Below are 16473 nucleotides of genomic sequence, written 5' to 3'. Positions count from 1 at the left end.
ACAGCTAGTTTCTCTTTCCTAGAAAGGGTGGGGCTATGCAAATTAAGTCTCTGACTTCTGAGCTCCCTGATACCCCTTCCTTATTCAGCAGGGCTGTTCTTTTAGATTCTCAAACCCTCATCCTGCAGCAAGCATTTTAAACATATTGGTTTGTTTTTTCCTTCTTGATTTTCTATTGTTACTAAAAGAAAAATGGTTTTATACTCTCTTTAGATGTCTAACAGCAATCCACACATGTCTCTAAACAAGAGCAAGTGAGAAACATCCTAAAGATGACTGACATCCAGTTTCACCACTGCTGGGGTGTGTGTGTGGCAGGTACAACAGGTCCATACCTGGACATTGTAATGAGCTGTCTGCCCAGGCCATGGTGACCGGAATTTCAGCCTTCTGGTCTCACTAGTCCCTGTGTTCTGAGATGCACACCCATTTGGCCATCATCCAAGGCACCATCCAAGGCAGTTTCACTGTCCTCCAACCCCAACCCCGTCTTTCCATCACAAAGGATGAAGGGTTCATATCTTTCTCTAAAGTGGGATCTCACTATGTTGCCAGGATAGACTTGAACTTGGGAATCTGCAGCTCTGTCCTCCTGACTACTGAGGTTACAGGAATCTGTCACATTGTCCAGCTATAACCACCTGCATTATCAGTCAGTTGTCAATCTCCAATAATGTAGTGTGTTGACTTATGCCCAGGACAGATCACCATGAGGGAGGAGCCTGTCTTCATGCCAACCTCTCCCTGCCCAGCACTGGTGGATGTTCATCAGGGCAGGTGGTCATCAAATATTATCCAAGTCCTAGGAGGCTGACAGAGAAGATGAAGAGTTTGAGGCCAGGCTGGGCTACATGATGAGACTCTGTCTCTAAAAACAAGTGTGCATGCACTTGCATACACACACACACACACACACACACACACACACACACACACACACACCCTGAATCACTGTTGGAATCACTGCAGAGAGCAAGAAATTTAAGACTAAGGAAATAACTGGAACATTGGCTTTGCCCATTAATATGATCACAAACCATAGGTGGCTTTACAGGATTTTATTTTATTTGGTTTTTCGAGACAGGGTTTCTCTGTATTGCTTTGGAGACTTTCCTGGAACTCCCTCTGTAGACCAGGCTGGCCTAGAATCAGAGAACTCCTCCTGCCTCCCCAAGTTCTGGGATTAAAGGCATGTGCCACCAAAGCCTGGCAAAGGATATTATTTTTGAAGGATCTAGAAGCTGTGACTGTGTCATTCACATCAGAAGCCTGCTCTTAGCAAAAAGCACAGTCTTCATGGCCTGGTTGGTAACAGAGGCCCCTTGGTGACACTGACTGTGGTAGTTGAATGTATAGGCCCCCATAAGTTCATAGGGAGTGGCACTATTAGGAGGTGTAGCCTTGTTGGAGGAAGTGTGTCACTGTGGAGGGGGCCTCTGAGGTCTCATATGCTCATCATACTGCACAGAGTTCCAGCCCACTTCCTGTAACTCTCTGGTGAGAATGTAGCCAGCACCATGTCCACCCTCATGCTGCCATGCTCTCCAATATGACAATGGACTGAACGTCTGAAATGTAAGCAAGCCACCCCAATTAAATGTTTGCCATTGTAAGACTTGCCATGGTCATGGCATCTCTTCACAGCAATAGAAACCCACACTAAGACAGTCCTAAGGGAACTAGCTGCTAAAGGCCCCTCACATAAGTGTCTGCATAGGATTGCAAGAGACAAGCTGAGGGTCCTGAGTAGATCTGGGTGAGGGCCAAGCTAATTATACTTTAAAATATCCAATTACATTTATTTCATGTGTCTGAACATATGGGGTCCAAGGACAACCTGTAGGTGTTGGCTCTCTCTCCTTCCACCATGTGAGTCCCAGGGATCAAATTCAGGTCACCAGGCTTAGCAACCAACACCGGTAGGCACTGAGCCATCTCACTAACCCTTTTTATTGTTGAACAGGGTCTCATAGTCACATTGGCCAGGCTAGCCTTCAATTTACAACAATCTACCTGCCCCAGCGCCTGTGGGCTGGGATTATAGTGTGCCACTATGCCTTGCTCATCCATACCATACCCTTCTGTGTGTCTTAAAGAGGTCTTATGTGTCACTCATCCAGATGAGGCCAATGCTGGTGGTCACACTGCCTGAGCCAGCGAGTGCCCAGATCACAAGGTTTAACCCTCTTGGCCACACGTCCAGCTGCTACTGGGGACACATTGCTAGTCCTTATGAGCCCCTTGGAAGGAACTGACCGGCTCTGCAGGAAGTGACTTGTGCCTCTCAAAGGGCGAAATACTGAAATTAGGAATCCTCATGACTATTTGTAAAATATTTTTGAAATTTTCATAATATACATTCAATATGTTTTTATCAAATTAACTCTCCCCTTCCCCCCCACAACTCACTGTCTCCCCAACTCCCTTCCCAACTTCATGTCACTTTGTTGAGTAATCCAGTGTGTCCAGATAATGCTTCTCATATTCACACAGGTGTGAGGCCCTCCACTGAAATGTGGACAACCTGCCATTGACCACACCCCTGAGGAAAACAGACTCTGTGTGGCTGGGTTTATGACAACTTGACACAAGCTAGAGTCATCTGAGAGGCAGGAATCAATTGAGGAAATGCCTCTATAATAGTGGACTGTAGGCTAGCCAGTAAGCAGCACCCTCCATGGCCTCTGCATCAGCTCCTGCCTCCAGGTCGCTGCCCTGTTTGAGTTCCTGTCCTGACTGTTTTGGTGATGAACAGTGACAGGGATGTGTGAATGAAACAAACTCTTTCCTTCCCAAGTTGCTTTTGGTCAGTATGATTCATCCCAGAGACAGAATCCCCACGACCCTCTCTGAGCACTATCAGCCACCATCTGTCAACAGCTCCTCAGCTAGGGGAGAGGGTTTGTGAGTGCCCCTCCCATCCAGGCTAGAACATGGACTGGCTTGACCTTGCATAGGCGACCACAGCTGCTGTGGGTGTCCAGAAGGTGCTGATTTTCCCCAGTCTCCTCCCACCTTATAATCTTTCCATCCCCTCTTCTTCTTTGTCCCTGAGCCCTGGGAGGAGGGGCTGCAATACAGCCTATTTGTTGCTAAGCACTGCACAGACATTGTTCTCTACTTCAGTGGTGACTCTGCAGTCACCACCATCACTGCCCAGAGAGACCTCTCTGCTGCGGTCACAGAGCTGCACCAGTTCACCAGCATGGAGATACAGAGGGCAGCCTGATACTATGTCCATTTGTCACAATACTTCAGTATTGTTCATCCCTGGAGCCCATGAGCTCCCAGACATGGGTTCTTGACCAGATTACAGCACCAGATTAAAGTTTCCTCTTGTGGAGTGAGCCTGAAATCCAGTCAGAATGTGGCCAGTGACCCCCATAACATCCATGCCACTAGTGCACCCAGGGGTGTGTCTTCCCAGGTCACTCCTTATTGGTAGGGTTCACAGATGGGTAAGACTGTTGATAACTTTACATGGTAGAAAAGAATGAACACCAGGAATGCTGTGGCTGGAAGATGACAAAGATATGACCCTGTGACAATGCATAGTCACCTAGGGTAGATTCCTTTCTAGTTGGAGCAGAGATGGACTCACTGACCTGGAAATGCCTGCTCTGTGTTCAGAACTGAACCCTGGATTAGCAGGAAGAATGCATCTCTTCCTCCCTATTCTCTTCCAGTCGCTGTCTGCTTGGCATGATTTTGGGTGACAGTTTCTGCTTATTTTAGGGTCAACATTAGCTGGAAATGAAGACATTTCTCCATAGCTTCTGTAGGTTTCTTGAGTTCTGCTTTGAAAGTGACACTGTTTACTGTAACCACAGGGACACATTCACCTTTTTCTGCATCAGATTGCAACAGTCAAAGGTGACAAGGGCTTTTACAAGCAGGAAGTGAAACTGTCCCACAAAGCCATCACCTGTGCCTCTTCTCTTTCCTTTTCCTTCCAAGGACAGGAAGAAGAGAGAGAGTTTTGTTTGTTTGTTTGTTTTGCAGTAGTTAGATTCTTAGACAGGGCCATGCATCGTGTTGCATGCCTTTAACCCTAGCACTTGGGAGACAGAGGCAGGCAGATCTCTGAGTTCAAGGCCAGCATGGTCTACAGACAAATTTCCAGGACAACCAGGGCCACACAGAGAAACCCTGTCTTGAAAAAAACAAGTGACTTTTTTTTTAACCTCAAGCTGCAATTCTGAGATTATTCCTGACCCTCATCTTTGATAAGCCTGCCTTAGTGTCAGAAACTAGAGGATTTGCGTTCCATTTTACAGTAACATGTATTTGGGTGTGTGAGCAACATGCTGCTTTTGCACAATTTCATGGGTTAATTTAAACAGCATGAGCATGTGTCCAAACAACCTAGCTGTAATATGTCCTTCACCTTCCTGTCCTTTCTGTAAGACCTCCTTCACTGTCCCATCCTTGCTGTGGTAAGACCTCCTTCACCACTGTTCCATTCTAGCTAGCTTGGAGAATCTGCACTGAATTAAAATAGTTGTTTTCAGGACTGAGAGCCGGAGTCAGGCTGAGGCCTGGAGTCCTGTAGGGACCTCTTCAGGTTGGAGGCAGGCAGAACTGGCCATAGGCACTTGTTTCCTTTTTCCTGGGACAGAACATTAAAAATAACAATAAGGAGCAGCAGCCAGGTGTCCCAGTACATGTTTGGAATCCCAGAATTTGAAAGGTAGAGGCCCAGGGATCAGGAGTTCAAGGCCAGCCTGAGCTACATATAACCACTGTCTCAAAAGAAAGATGGAGGATAGCCCACTCAGCTGGCTTTCTTTAAGAATCTCAATGTGAGCCTGATAGCTGCAAGGTTCCAGAACACAGGGGAAGCAAGAGATGGTCTTCCAATGTGCTAAACATCAGGCTAGGAGGATGGTGGTCCAAGCCCTTCCTGTCAGCACATCTGTGGGTCATGGTTTCCTCATCTGTCTGATAAATGAGTGGACTGGTCAAAACTTCCAGTCTAGAATCTCATGTGCATTTACAGGCACGCACGTGTGTGTGTGTGTGTGTGTGTGTGTGTGTGTGTGTGTGTGTAATCACACATGTGACGGAAGCTTACGTGGAGGCCAGAGTTTAACACTGGCTGTTAAGCCCTGGGTGAGCACTCTGCCAACTGAACCCCATGCCCACCCTGCTCTTGCAGAAAGTTCTGGGTCCAGCAGAAGTCACTGCCCAGTGGGTGGTAGTGGTGCACATCTTTAATCCCAGAACTGGGGAGGCAGAGGCAGGTGGAGAGAGTTAGAGACCAACTCCCCACCCCACCCCAATAAAATTCACCGTTCTACTTGCCCTCTAATTTACATATTAATTTAGACCTCATTTGTGACATCCCACTAAGCACCAGACTCATAGGTGACATATGCCCTGTGTGAGGTTAATTCTAATCTCGGTGCTGCTTGATTCCAAGGAGTTTCCAGGCAGGTTCCATTCTCTCCTGCAGGCATCTCTCAGGTCTTTTCTCATATTAATTTCTAACCATTTGTTCTGTTGCTCTGGAGATTCATATACCTTCTTTGAGGCCATTTTCCCTAATGGCCTAAAGCCCTCCAATGAGGCCTCACCTCCAGATGCCCCTCCCCCTCAACCAACCAGGGACCAGGGACTGGACTTTTGAGATGTAGGGGGTTCCAGGAGACACTAGGGTGTGAACATGTGGGGATCACAACAGGCCAATTCACAGGCAGAGTCCCCGGGGACAGGGCCCAGGGACAGGGTCCACTCCCAGCTCCTATCTGCTGAGGAGACAGAACCCAGACCTGTGACTGTTCAAACACCTGAGAAGAGGGTGGAGTGCCTTAAGCCAGTTAGGACATAGGAGACCTTTTCCGGGACAGGAAGCCTTAACAGGAAGTTACCAGATGAACCCCACATGCTCATACAGTCCAGGTCAAAGAGAGTATCCTGCTGCTGACTTTGACCACTAGGGTGAGATGTCCCCATTGGTCAATCTTCATACAATCCCTGGCACATATATGTGCACACACAGCCCCTCTCTGCATAGTGGCATCAAGCCTAAGGCTCCCTGCAGGGGGGTCAGAGCCCAGCCTGGCCTGGATCCAGCTCCTCAACCCTGCTAGAAGCTGTGACTTTAAACAAGACCCTTAAATCCTCCCCACAGGGAAGCAATGTGTTCTCTGTCAAATGGGGGTATGGCTGCAATTCCCGGGCTCTGGGAAGGATTATTTTTTTTTTTACTCTACATGTAGCCCAGGTTCTCCTAAAGCCCTCTAGATAGACCAGGCTGGCATAAACTCACACGAGATCCTCCTGCCTCTGCCTTCTGAGTGCTGAGATTAAACGGCATTCGACATTCCCAGCATCTGGAAACGATTAATGAGCAATGCTTGGGGATTATGTCATTGTCCAATGCACAGTTTATCTGGAAAGAGCTAGGCCTTTTGATTTTTTTCTTAAGATTTATTTTAAACCAGGTGGTGGTGGCACACATATTTAATCCACACATGCACACAGACACACAGAGAGACACATATACAGAGAGATGCACAGAGAGACATGCATATAAACAGACAGAGGGGAGGTACAGGCAGACAAACCTCTGAGTTCAAGGCTAGCCTGGTCTATAGAATGAGTTCCAGGACATCTGAGGCTACAAAGAAAATATGTCTGAAAAGAAAGGAAGAAAGAAAGAAAGAAAGAAAGAAAGAAAGAAAGAAAGAAAGAAAGAGGAGAAAAAGAAGAGAAAGAAAGGAAGATTTATTTTAGTGTGTGTGTGTGTGTGTGTGTGTGTGTGTGTGTGTGTGTGTGTGTGTGTGTAGGCATGCTTACATGAATGCAATACCTGAAGAGTCCAGTAGATGGTGACAGATTCCCAGAACTGGAGTTAGGGGTGACGTAGAGCCACCTGATGTGGGTGATGGGAACTGAACTCCGGTCCTCTAGAAGAGCAGTTCTCACTTTTTTTTTGTTTTGTTTTGTTTTGTTTTTGTTTTTCGAGACAGGGTTTCTCTGTGTAGCTTTGGAGCCTGTCATGGCACTCGCTCTGGAGACCAGGCTGGCCTTGAACTCACAGAGATCTGCCTGCCTCTGCCTCCCGAGTGCTGGGACTAAACGCCTGGCCCAGTTCTCACTCTTAACACCAAGCCCCAATTATGATGTTCTCAGAAAGCCAGCACAGTCAAACAGCCTGAGGGGCAGTAGCTGGGCAGTAACTAGAACATTGCTTGCTGCTGACTTTTCAAAAAATGACTTGCTCTGGGGAGACATGAAAACATGAGCTGGACCCCAGCACCCAGATAATCTGAGAGTAGCTGAAGGTGCCTGCATCCCAACCCTGAGGAGGACAGAATTGGGAGGAGCCTAAGGGCTGCAGACCACCTAGTCCCACCGAAACACTGTTGAACTGCTGGTGTTACCGTGTGACTCTCGGTGAGAGAGCCTGACTCAAAAATGAGAGGGAAAATGATTGAAGATTGACCTCTGACCTCAATGAGTGAATACATACACACACACATATACACAGACAGACAGACATTCAGACACACACACACATTCAGACACATGCACACAGACACACAGAGAGACGCATATACAGAGAGATGCACAGAGAGACATGCATATAAACAGACATGCACACATGCAGAGACAGACAGACAGACAGACAGACAGACAGACAGACATTCAGACACACACACACACACACACACACACACACACACACACACACACACTGTTTCTCACACTTGGCACTGAGGAGACCAAATGTGAGCGGGCCCTCAGGTGCTATCTAACAGGGCTGGCTCACTTCTAGGCACACGGTAACACCAGCAGTTCAACAGAGGCCTGAGTACGAGATGATAAAGGAGTCCATGAAAAATGCAGCTCTCACCCCCAGGGAAACGAGAAAGTGTGTCCCAAGCCAAACGGGAGCAACCACAGCCCACGCTGACCTGGGTTCTCCTGAAAAGCTGTGTGACCTGAAAAAACTTACAGAACAAGTCATAAGCCAGGGCATTTACCAAGTACATTGGTGGGGAATGCGTCTAGGCTGGGCACAGCAAAGGGGAAAACGCACCTGGTGGTCTCTGATGTCTTCTGAAGACATTCTTGCCTTCTGATTGGAAGCTGGTGTTCTACTAGAACACATACTAAAGGTTTTACCTGATGGTTCCAAGGATGTGAGCCAGACACAAGGGTGAGCAATGACTATTAAAAGTACTAAAGAGAGCCCAGTTGGGTCTGGATCTGTGCCATCCCAACTCTCCATCACAGGGTTCTAATTAGTTATTCAGCCTTGCAGGGTCTTTATGCTTTGGCCTTCCTTTCTATTTCTTCCTGCACTTTCCCCAGGTGACAAGATCCTGTGGGAGGGGCAGCAGGACAGCTGACTCTGCCTGGGAACTGGAAAGTGTTCCTAAGTCTCTCCCCCAGGAAGGGATGACTTAGCCAAGAAAAGAGACACAAAGAAACTCCAACCAAATGAAGAGGTGGAACAGCAAGCAAGACCCTGGGAACAGCCTCTGCAGACACCCAGACGTGGGATAAAAACCAGAAGCAGAGGCCCTCGGGAAATGGAGGTCATTTCCCTGTCGATCCCAGGGAGATGGCAAAGGGCCCTCCTCATACCCTAGGCCTGTAGGGACAAAATATGCATGTGGCAGAGGACAGTGGGGATTAAAGAGCAGAGTGGCTCTGGGTTGAAGACCCAAGGTCCCTTCCAGTGTCACAATGGAGACTCTGTTCCTGCCTCTGCCTTCTGCTGGCTCCTGCTGTCCTCTCCCTGCCTCCTGCCTGACACCACAGCACCCTGAGTGCACAGCTCTGTCCAATGTCTCGGTCACACTCAGACACCAGCAGCCTCAGGCCAGGACTCATCCTAATGACCATCATTTAGCACAGGCCCATTTCTTAAGAAGAATTTCAGCGAGGCCTGGGAGTTAGACCTCAGTCTCTTTTGGAGAAAAGCAGCCATGTCCCAGCTCCTCTGTGTCTCTCTCTGGACCTGTGTAGGCTGGTAGCCCTGAACCCCACTGATCCTACAGGAAGTGTGGGTGCTAGGAGATGGGTGAGCAGGGAGGCCACTGTAAGCATTTCCACAGCTCACATAGGATGGACAGGGATGGATTATGGCACTTGGGAGCCAAAGAATACTGAGTGTTACAGCTCAGATGGAAAGGTATCCTGGCACTCGGGAGCCAAGGGATACCACAGGTCACAGTAAGCACAGCAGCTTACAGCCCTGCTTCATGGAAAGGCTTCCCCAGTGTATTAGCTCTGCTTCTGCAGGAGAGGGCTTCCACAGCAAAGTTGTTACAGTTTGGTTCCAGTCTCCCAGAGAGGGAGAAGAGGGAGAGCGGAGAACAGCTGGGCAACACAAACAGCCACAAGCTGAACAGACACAGGATTTATATAGGGATTCTTAGGGGGTGGAGTTTTTCCAGGGTGGTGATTGGTCAGACTTCAATCCCTGAGTTTAGGATGGCTAGATCTGTTCAGAGATTTGTTAGTTTTTCCGCACAGGTTTAGGGTCAGATTTGGCTCTGGTTTCAGGGCCAAAGTGTGTTTTTTCACTGGTCCTTTTTAGCCTTTTGGCTCTAGTTTTAGGGCCAGGGTGTATTTCTTTCACTGGCTCTGATTCCAGGGACAAAGTGGGGGGTTTTTTGTTTGTTTTTTGTTGTTGTTGTTGTTGTTGTTGTTGTTGTTTTTGTTCTGGTTGCAGGGACAAAGTGTGTTTCTTTGGCTCTGTTCAGGGTGTGTTTCTTTGGCTGGCCCCCTTTCCCTACAGCATCATGAGCTAGCTGCTCTAAAACATGGGACAGATCCCCAGGGGCTCCCAGGCCCAGAATGTGCCCACAACATTGCTTCCCCCACATCTTTCATCCTCCCCCAAACCTTGTGCACAGCTATGAACCCCTTTAGTTCCTTCCCCAGCTAAAGGGACCACAGCAGACCAAGGAAGTCTGGTTTCTATCTATCCCCAGGGCCACAGCCTCTTGAGAGAACAGAATGAGGCTGTGTGATGCCTGAGGCAGACTTCAAGGACAGATATCAATGCCATCAAACTGTCTCCTAAAACCATATGCTGTCCTGGAATGTCCAAATTGTGCTCAAACAGCACGCAAGTTAGGGGTACCCATATTATCTTGGTGAGACCCAGATTAAAGCAATCTCTCTCTCTCTCTCTCTCTCTCTCTCTCTCTCTCTCTCTCTCTCTCTCTGCCAGCTAGGATCACCATTTGAAGACACCAGGTTTCCAACATAGACAGAAGCCAAATACATGACTATCTGTCCAATGCTTGTGCAGTCTTGGCACGAGCGTGCGCACACACACGCGCACAGAGCAGAACCATAGCTTCCTTGCCTTAGGCCTCCATTCCTCAGTCCAGACTTTCCCTTGATTCTACCTTCAGCATCACAGTGGTTTATCCCAGACATGATGCCAACTTCAGTAGCTCCCATTTCTTCCCTAGGCCTGTGTGCAGCCTGGACTAAGGACCTCACACTCATCAACCCATCATCTTCTCACAGAGTGACCTTGTACCCCAGCAGAACAGGGAGCACAAAGTCAAGATGCCTGGGACTGGAAGTCCTCGGTTCAAATCCTAACTCTGAGAGTTGTGCTACGTGATGCTGGATGACTTACTCAACCTCTTTGTCCCTCAGCCATCCTGCCTCTACAACAGATGGCAATGCTATTGAGACTTGTGAGACTTTGCAGAGGACTGAGTTGCTATTTATATGTAGATTACCACCAGGCATTTAATGGTGGTTCACAAATAAAACCCATCTTACAGATGGAAAAACTAAGGCCTGGAGAGTCTATCTCATAAACACAGGGCCCCACAGCAAAACAGAATAGATGAGAACAGGGGCGTGGGTGGAAAGAGTCTGCTTCCTCAAGCCTGGTTCTGAGGTGCTCTGCGGGCAGCTTGCCCTGGGTCTCTGGGTGAGAGTTCAGGAAGCCTCAGCCGACCCAGAAAGCTTGGTCCCTACTGTTCCCAGACTGCCCAGGTAGTCAGAATCACACTGATGCAAAAGCATAGCCATGAACTGGTAATCTCAACGACAACCCCTGAACTGCTGAGAGGAAAGGAAATGAAGGAGGAGGAGGAGGAAACGACAGCCCTGCTGATCAGTTCAGGACACGCCCCACTAAGCCGAGGGAGAAACGAAACTCTCCTGGGGACACAGGTCAACATGGATCTGTACCACACCCCAGCTGGAGCTCTGGACAAGTTGGTAGCCCACAGCCTGCACCCATCCCGTGAGTTTACAACAGCTGTGCGGGGCGCTCTGGGGCTACTGGACACTGCCCTACGGGAGCGGGGAGCCCTAGGGTCACAGAAACCAAGCGTGATAAGGATCGTCAAGGTGAGAGGGCTGGGTATCCCAAGACAGTCACCTGCTTGGTCTTCTGAGGGATGGTTCAGATGTCACTTTAACCAGCCACACTGTAGGGAAACAGGCATCAAGATGCCATGTAATATTCCAGGTTAAGGGCCCAGGCTGGACCTCTTAGGGTGACCTGATTACTCCTATGCTCTTGTTTATTTATTTATTTATTTATTTATTTATTTATTTATTTTGGTTTTTTGAGACAGGGTTTCTCTGTGGCTTTGGAGGCTGTCCTGGAACTAGCTCTTGTAGACCAGGCTAGTCTTGAACTCACAGAGGTCTGCCTGCCTCTGACTCCTAAGTGCTGGGATTAAAGGCATGCACCACCACTACCTGGCACCCCTATGCTGTCTTAAAGACTGTCTCATTCATTCATTCATTCATTCATTCATTCATTCATTCACTCACTTATTCAGACTAGACCTGACACCGTCTGAGCCTCACTGCTCTAAAACTGGAGGATCACACTCATACCCATGATCACACTCATGGCCCAATCTTTGAGAAAAAGCTAAGTAGCGATGAACATTACCTGGTTAAATCAGAGTGCCAACTCCCTCAGTCCTCATGGTTCCTGAGGTAGGGAATTATTGCCAGCTTTATGAATGGGGAAACTGAGGCTGAAAATGGTTAAGCTATTCTCCAGGCCACATTATGTCACATGAGCGCCACACCACACTGCTTCTATCACCTTTAAATACTCAGAGAGCTGGGGAGACAGCACTGGGAGGCACCTTAATCTGGGTAAACCTGGGGATGTGGTGATATCGTGGGGACCGAGGAGGGGTGGGGTGAGTCTAGAGGTTTTCCTGGGTAGGTCACAGGTCACCTGCCAGTTCCTGAGGCTACATCATCACTGGAGATGTGGAAAGAGTCCGAGGCCCTGGGAGATGCAGAGTCCACTTCTGTCTTTCAGATGTGGCTAAATACTTGGGGTGGGGTGAGCAATGTATATCCCTCCTCCTAAGCCCCAAGGACAAACCGAGAAACAAACCCACCACAGGTCACTCTGGGGAATCAATGAATCCACTGGGCTTCCTTACTGAGCCTAGGAAAGGGGGTGCTTACAAAAGGGGTACTTACCTTCAAAGACCTTGCTGGAAGTCTTCACTCAGCAGGGAGGAGGTCTTCAGGAAGCTGCACACACACACACACACACACACACACACACACACACACACACACACACACACACACACACACGCGTGCGCCTATACACCCCAGCCCTCCCCAGACCACGTGCACACAGCAGGTGCTAGGGAGCAGCAGGTCCTGAGGTGAGCGTCCATCATGAGGAAAAACAGCCAACAAGCTCAGCTGTGGTGATCTGTGGCACAGTCACACCAGAACTCCCTAAGAAGGTGGTTGTTTGGCTCTGAGGATTATGATTACAGGGTTATGAGGGATCCTGCAGGGCAGGAGCCAAAGGCTGTCTAAAACCCTGGTGTCCACAGCTCTCTAGAAAACTCCCACCGTTTTCTAGATTTCTCTCTAGAAAACTCCCACAGTTTTCTCAACTCCCACAGTTGAGACTGACATCAACCTGTGGTCTCTGATGACTGTGGGCTCTGAAAGAAGGTCAGCTCTGGTTCCATGGCCCACACTGAGGTTCAGGGGCGTCTCTCCCCACTGAAAAGGCTCTCAGGATTCTGGGGCTTGTAGCTGGGTCAGAAAGCCAAGAAGGAAGGCACAGAGCTTGGGAGCCACAGACCTCAGTAGCTGTGTCAGAATGAACCCTGATCTCAGGTGACCAGCAGTCTCAGGAGTGGCTGCAGGCCTTCATTACAAACTGCCTGCCCTATGCTGCACAGCTGCCCGCTCCAGAAAGCCACTATTTCAGACCTCACATGGCCTCTGAGTACTGGGGTTAGGGACATGGGCCACCACAGGTCACCACCGCCAGGCTAGAGATTCCTTTTTCAACCACAGAGGGCAGGGGTGGAGGTGGAAGGAACAGGGTTCGAGGACCGAAACCTCTTTAAGCTCCCCATGGCATGGGTTTGAAAACCAAAATTGAGCTCAATACTGTATGGGAGGGAAAGACGCTCTCCATGCATCCCCGAGGTGTCAGCTGGGACCTCGCTCTCCTCTTCTCTTTTGGCTTGAGGGAAGAGAGATGCATTTTCCCCTGTGAGGTGAGGGTGTAATAGTACCTTCATTCCAGCATCCTTAGGGAGGGTGGGATGCTCATGTGTGAGCTGCCCAATGGCCATATCCTCTGCTGCTTCCTTTCCCTCCACACACAACTTGAGGGTCAACAGTGAGGGGCCTGGCATCGTCATTGTGATGACAAAGGCCCCAGTCTATGCTGGGACCTGTGCCTCAATCTGATTCCCACTGTCTGTGCTCAGGCTCAAGTGCCTGTATCTGCCACCATATGTGGCCACACCAGGGTGGCTATGTACTGAGAGAAGATAATGGGTACAGATGCAGGGCACAGGGCATGAAAGTCTCCTTCCTGAGTCCTCAGACTGGAGCTTTGAGACCAAAACACCATCAGAAAGGTCTGGGACACTAGGCCTGTCACAGCATACTTACACGTTTGCTGCCACAAAGCGTGTGAACTTACTCAACCACACTTGGCTTGCCCATTTCAGTTTTTAAAGAGTCAAGAATGGATCTTGGAGGGTCAGCTTGGTGTCACACAAGCATGATGACCTGAGTTCAAATCCCAAGCACACACATAGTCCCAAGAACGTGGAGACAGGATCCCTCAGAGAAAGTAGGCTAGCGAGACTAGCCATATCGGTAAGCGCTGGGTTTGATCCGGGGACCCTGCCTCAGTGAGTAAGATGGAGAAGTGACCAGGATGACTCCTGACATCAACTTTGTGCATCCTCAGGCACACACATGTGTACACACGCCCCCCATGCATGTGTGCTCACACACTGTAAACATGCACGCATGTGAAATGGAGGCTGGAGAGAAGGCTCAGGGGTTCAGAGCTCTGGCTGCATTTGCCAAGGACGCAGGTTCAATTCCCTCCACCCACATGGCAGCTCCCAACTGTCTGTAATTTCAGCTCCAAGGGTTCCAGCATCCCTCTTCTAGGCTCTGTGGGCACCAGGCACACATGCACTACACATACATACATACGTGCAGGCAGAACACTCAGACACATGAAATAAAAATAACTAATCTTTTTTAAATAGAAAAGAAAAAGGTGGGGGTTGGTACCCGGCATCAAATGACGGTCATGAATTTACAAAGCAAAGTCACTTCTCCCAGAGCTCAGGTCTGGCTGCCATGAAAAGGACCCGTGTTCTGCCTGGTGCGGGATGCAGAGAGCTTCATGGCTGCCCTTCCTCAGTCCACGTGGCCCACCCAGTCCTTCAGGATCCCCCGCAGGGAGCAGAACTGGAGTGCGTGGTCCCCAGCTGTCTTTCTTCTTCACAGGGAGGAGCCTATGCCCGGGGCACAGCTCTCAGGGGTGGCTGTGATGCTGAACTTGTCATCTTCCTCAGCTGCTTCAGGAGCTATGGGGATCAGAACACCGGACGTACAGAGACCCTGGGTGCCATTCGGGTGTTGCTGGAGTCCTGGGGACGCCACCCTGGGCCTGGCCTGACCTTTCAGCTTTCTGAGCCAAAGGCACCCGGTGTCTTGCAATTCCGGCTGATGTCGGCAGACCAGGAAAACTGGATGGATGTTAGCCTGGTGCCTGCCTTTGATGTCCTGGGTGAGGAGCCCTCAGCCTGATCCACAGTTGGAGGCACCATAATTAGGAGAAAGACGAGTTGTTGCATTCTGACCTTCTACCCACTTCCTGTGTGACGTTGGAGAGCCCCTAGCCCTCTCTGGACCTCAGTTTCTTGACTAAATGTATCAAGTTCAGACACTGCAGGAGCCAGGAAGGCCTAGTGCCCCTGGTCTGTGGCCCTGAGTTGGTGCTTGACCCTCACCCAGCAGCTCTGGCTAAGAGGCTTTTCTGTGGACATGGGCTGGTGAAAATACTCTCTTGGTGCCTTTAAGAGAATTTTGACTTCTCAAACATGCCCTAGCTATGCTTTGACTTATTCCAAAATATGCCTTCGTCCTCATCTGAGAGTGAGGAGAAGGCACAGGCCACTAGTTGCCTGTTCCTCACTGTGACCAATTCCTGACCACAACAGCCAAGCCCCCAGAACCTCTGACTTAGTTGGAAGCTCCTCTCTGTACCTTGAAACCCGACTCTTCCTCTCAGGCCCCCATCCCTCCCCCCTCCTGTCTCCAACTCCCACCCCCTCCTCCAAGTCAGCTGCTCTCCCAGGGACAGGCAGAGTTCAGTGCTCAGTGTCCTTCCTAACCTGCTCTCCTTGCCGCCCCCAGGACAGCCCCACTCTGGAGTCAAGCCCAAGCCCAAACCTGAGGTGTACTCCTCCCTCCTCAGCAGCGGCTGCCGGCCAGGGGAGCACGCAGTCTGCTTCACAGAGCTCCGAAAGGACTTTGTGAACAGTCGCCCCATCAAGCTTAAGAACTTAATCCTGCTGGTCAAACACTGGTACAGCCAGGTGAGGACACTTGGCTAGGTCCGCCTGAAGCCTAAGACTGTTTATATAGCACCTGCTATGTTCTTTGTCTATGGTTTTCTGCTGTGAGCTGCCTTCTTGTTGGTTCACTAGTGCTCTTTGCATACTGTGGATGTCGAGAGCCTTATTTACTACTTGTGGTAATGCAAATGTGTTCACCCAGTCTTTGGATTGTCTTTCTGCCATCTTTAAAAGCCATTTGTCACTGGAAATAGTTGAATTTGAATGACATCATGCATATTAATTTCTTGGCCGAGGCGGGACACTCATTCCTTCCTGTCCCCCTTAAGTCAGTCTGAGACCTCACAGGTGGGTGAGAAAAAGGGGGGGGGGAGGGATGGGTCCTGGAGTAAGGGAGGAAGCAGTGCCCTGACCCAGGCTCAGGCTGTGGAGTGCTGTGAGCCCCAGCTCTGTCCCCCTCACTGAGCCAAGTCCTTCTTGCTGCCCACAGGTGCAGACCCAGGAGACCATGAGGACCACGGGGGTCCCAAGGGCCACGCTGCCCCCTAGTTATGCCCTGGAGCTGCTCACCATCTTTGCCTGGGAGCAGGGCTGCAGGGAAGACAAGTTCAGACTGGCCCAAGGGCTCAGAACTGTC

The 16473-nt window shown here is 49.7% G+C and overlaps 1 protein-coding gene across 1 annotated transcript in view; it reads left to right on the top strand.

Moving 5' to 3' along the window:
- The first annotated feature begins 11169 nt into the window (after positions 1-11169).
- Oas3 (2'-5'-oligoadenylate synthetase 3) overlaps positions 11170-16473 on the top strand; it is a 19546-nt gene continuing 14242 nt past the window's right edge. The window contains exons 1-4 of the mRNA XM_035444179.1: positions 11170-11343; positions 14764-15046; positions 15676-15857; positions 16327-16473. The exon at positions 16327-16473 is cut by the window's right edge and continues 110 nt beyond it. Of these exons, the coding sequence (XP_035300070.1) occupies positions 11170-11343; positions 14764-15046; positions 15676-15857; positions 16327-16473 (786 nt within the window). The remainder of the gene's footprint in view (positions 11344-14763; positions 15047-15675; positions 15858-16326) is intronic.

Source organism: Cricetulus griseus, chromosome 4, assembly GCF_003668045.3.
Source record: "Cricetulus griseus strain 17A/GY chromosome 4, alternate assembly CriGri-PICRH-1.0, whole genome shotgun sequence".
In the NCBI taxonomy this organism is placed as follows: Eukaryota; Metazoa; Chordata; class Mammalia; order Rodentia; family Cricetidae; genus Cricetulus; species Cricetulus griseus.
The sequence above is the reverse complement of the archived record's forward strand: the minus strand, read 5'-3'. Positions and strand labels throughout refer to the sequence as shown.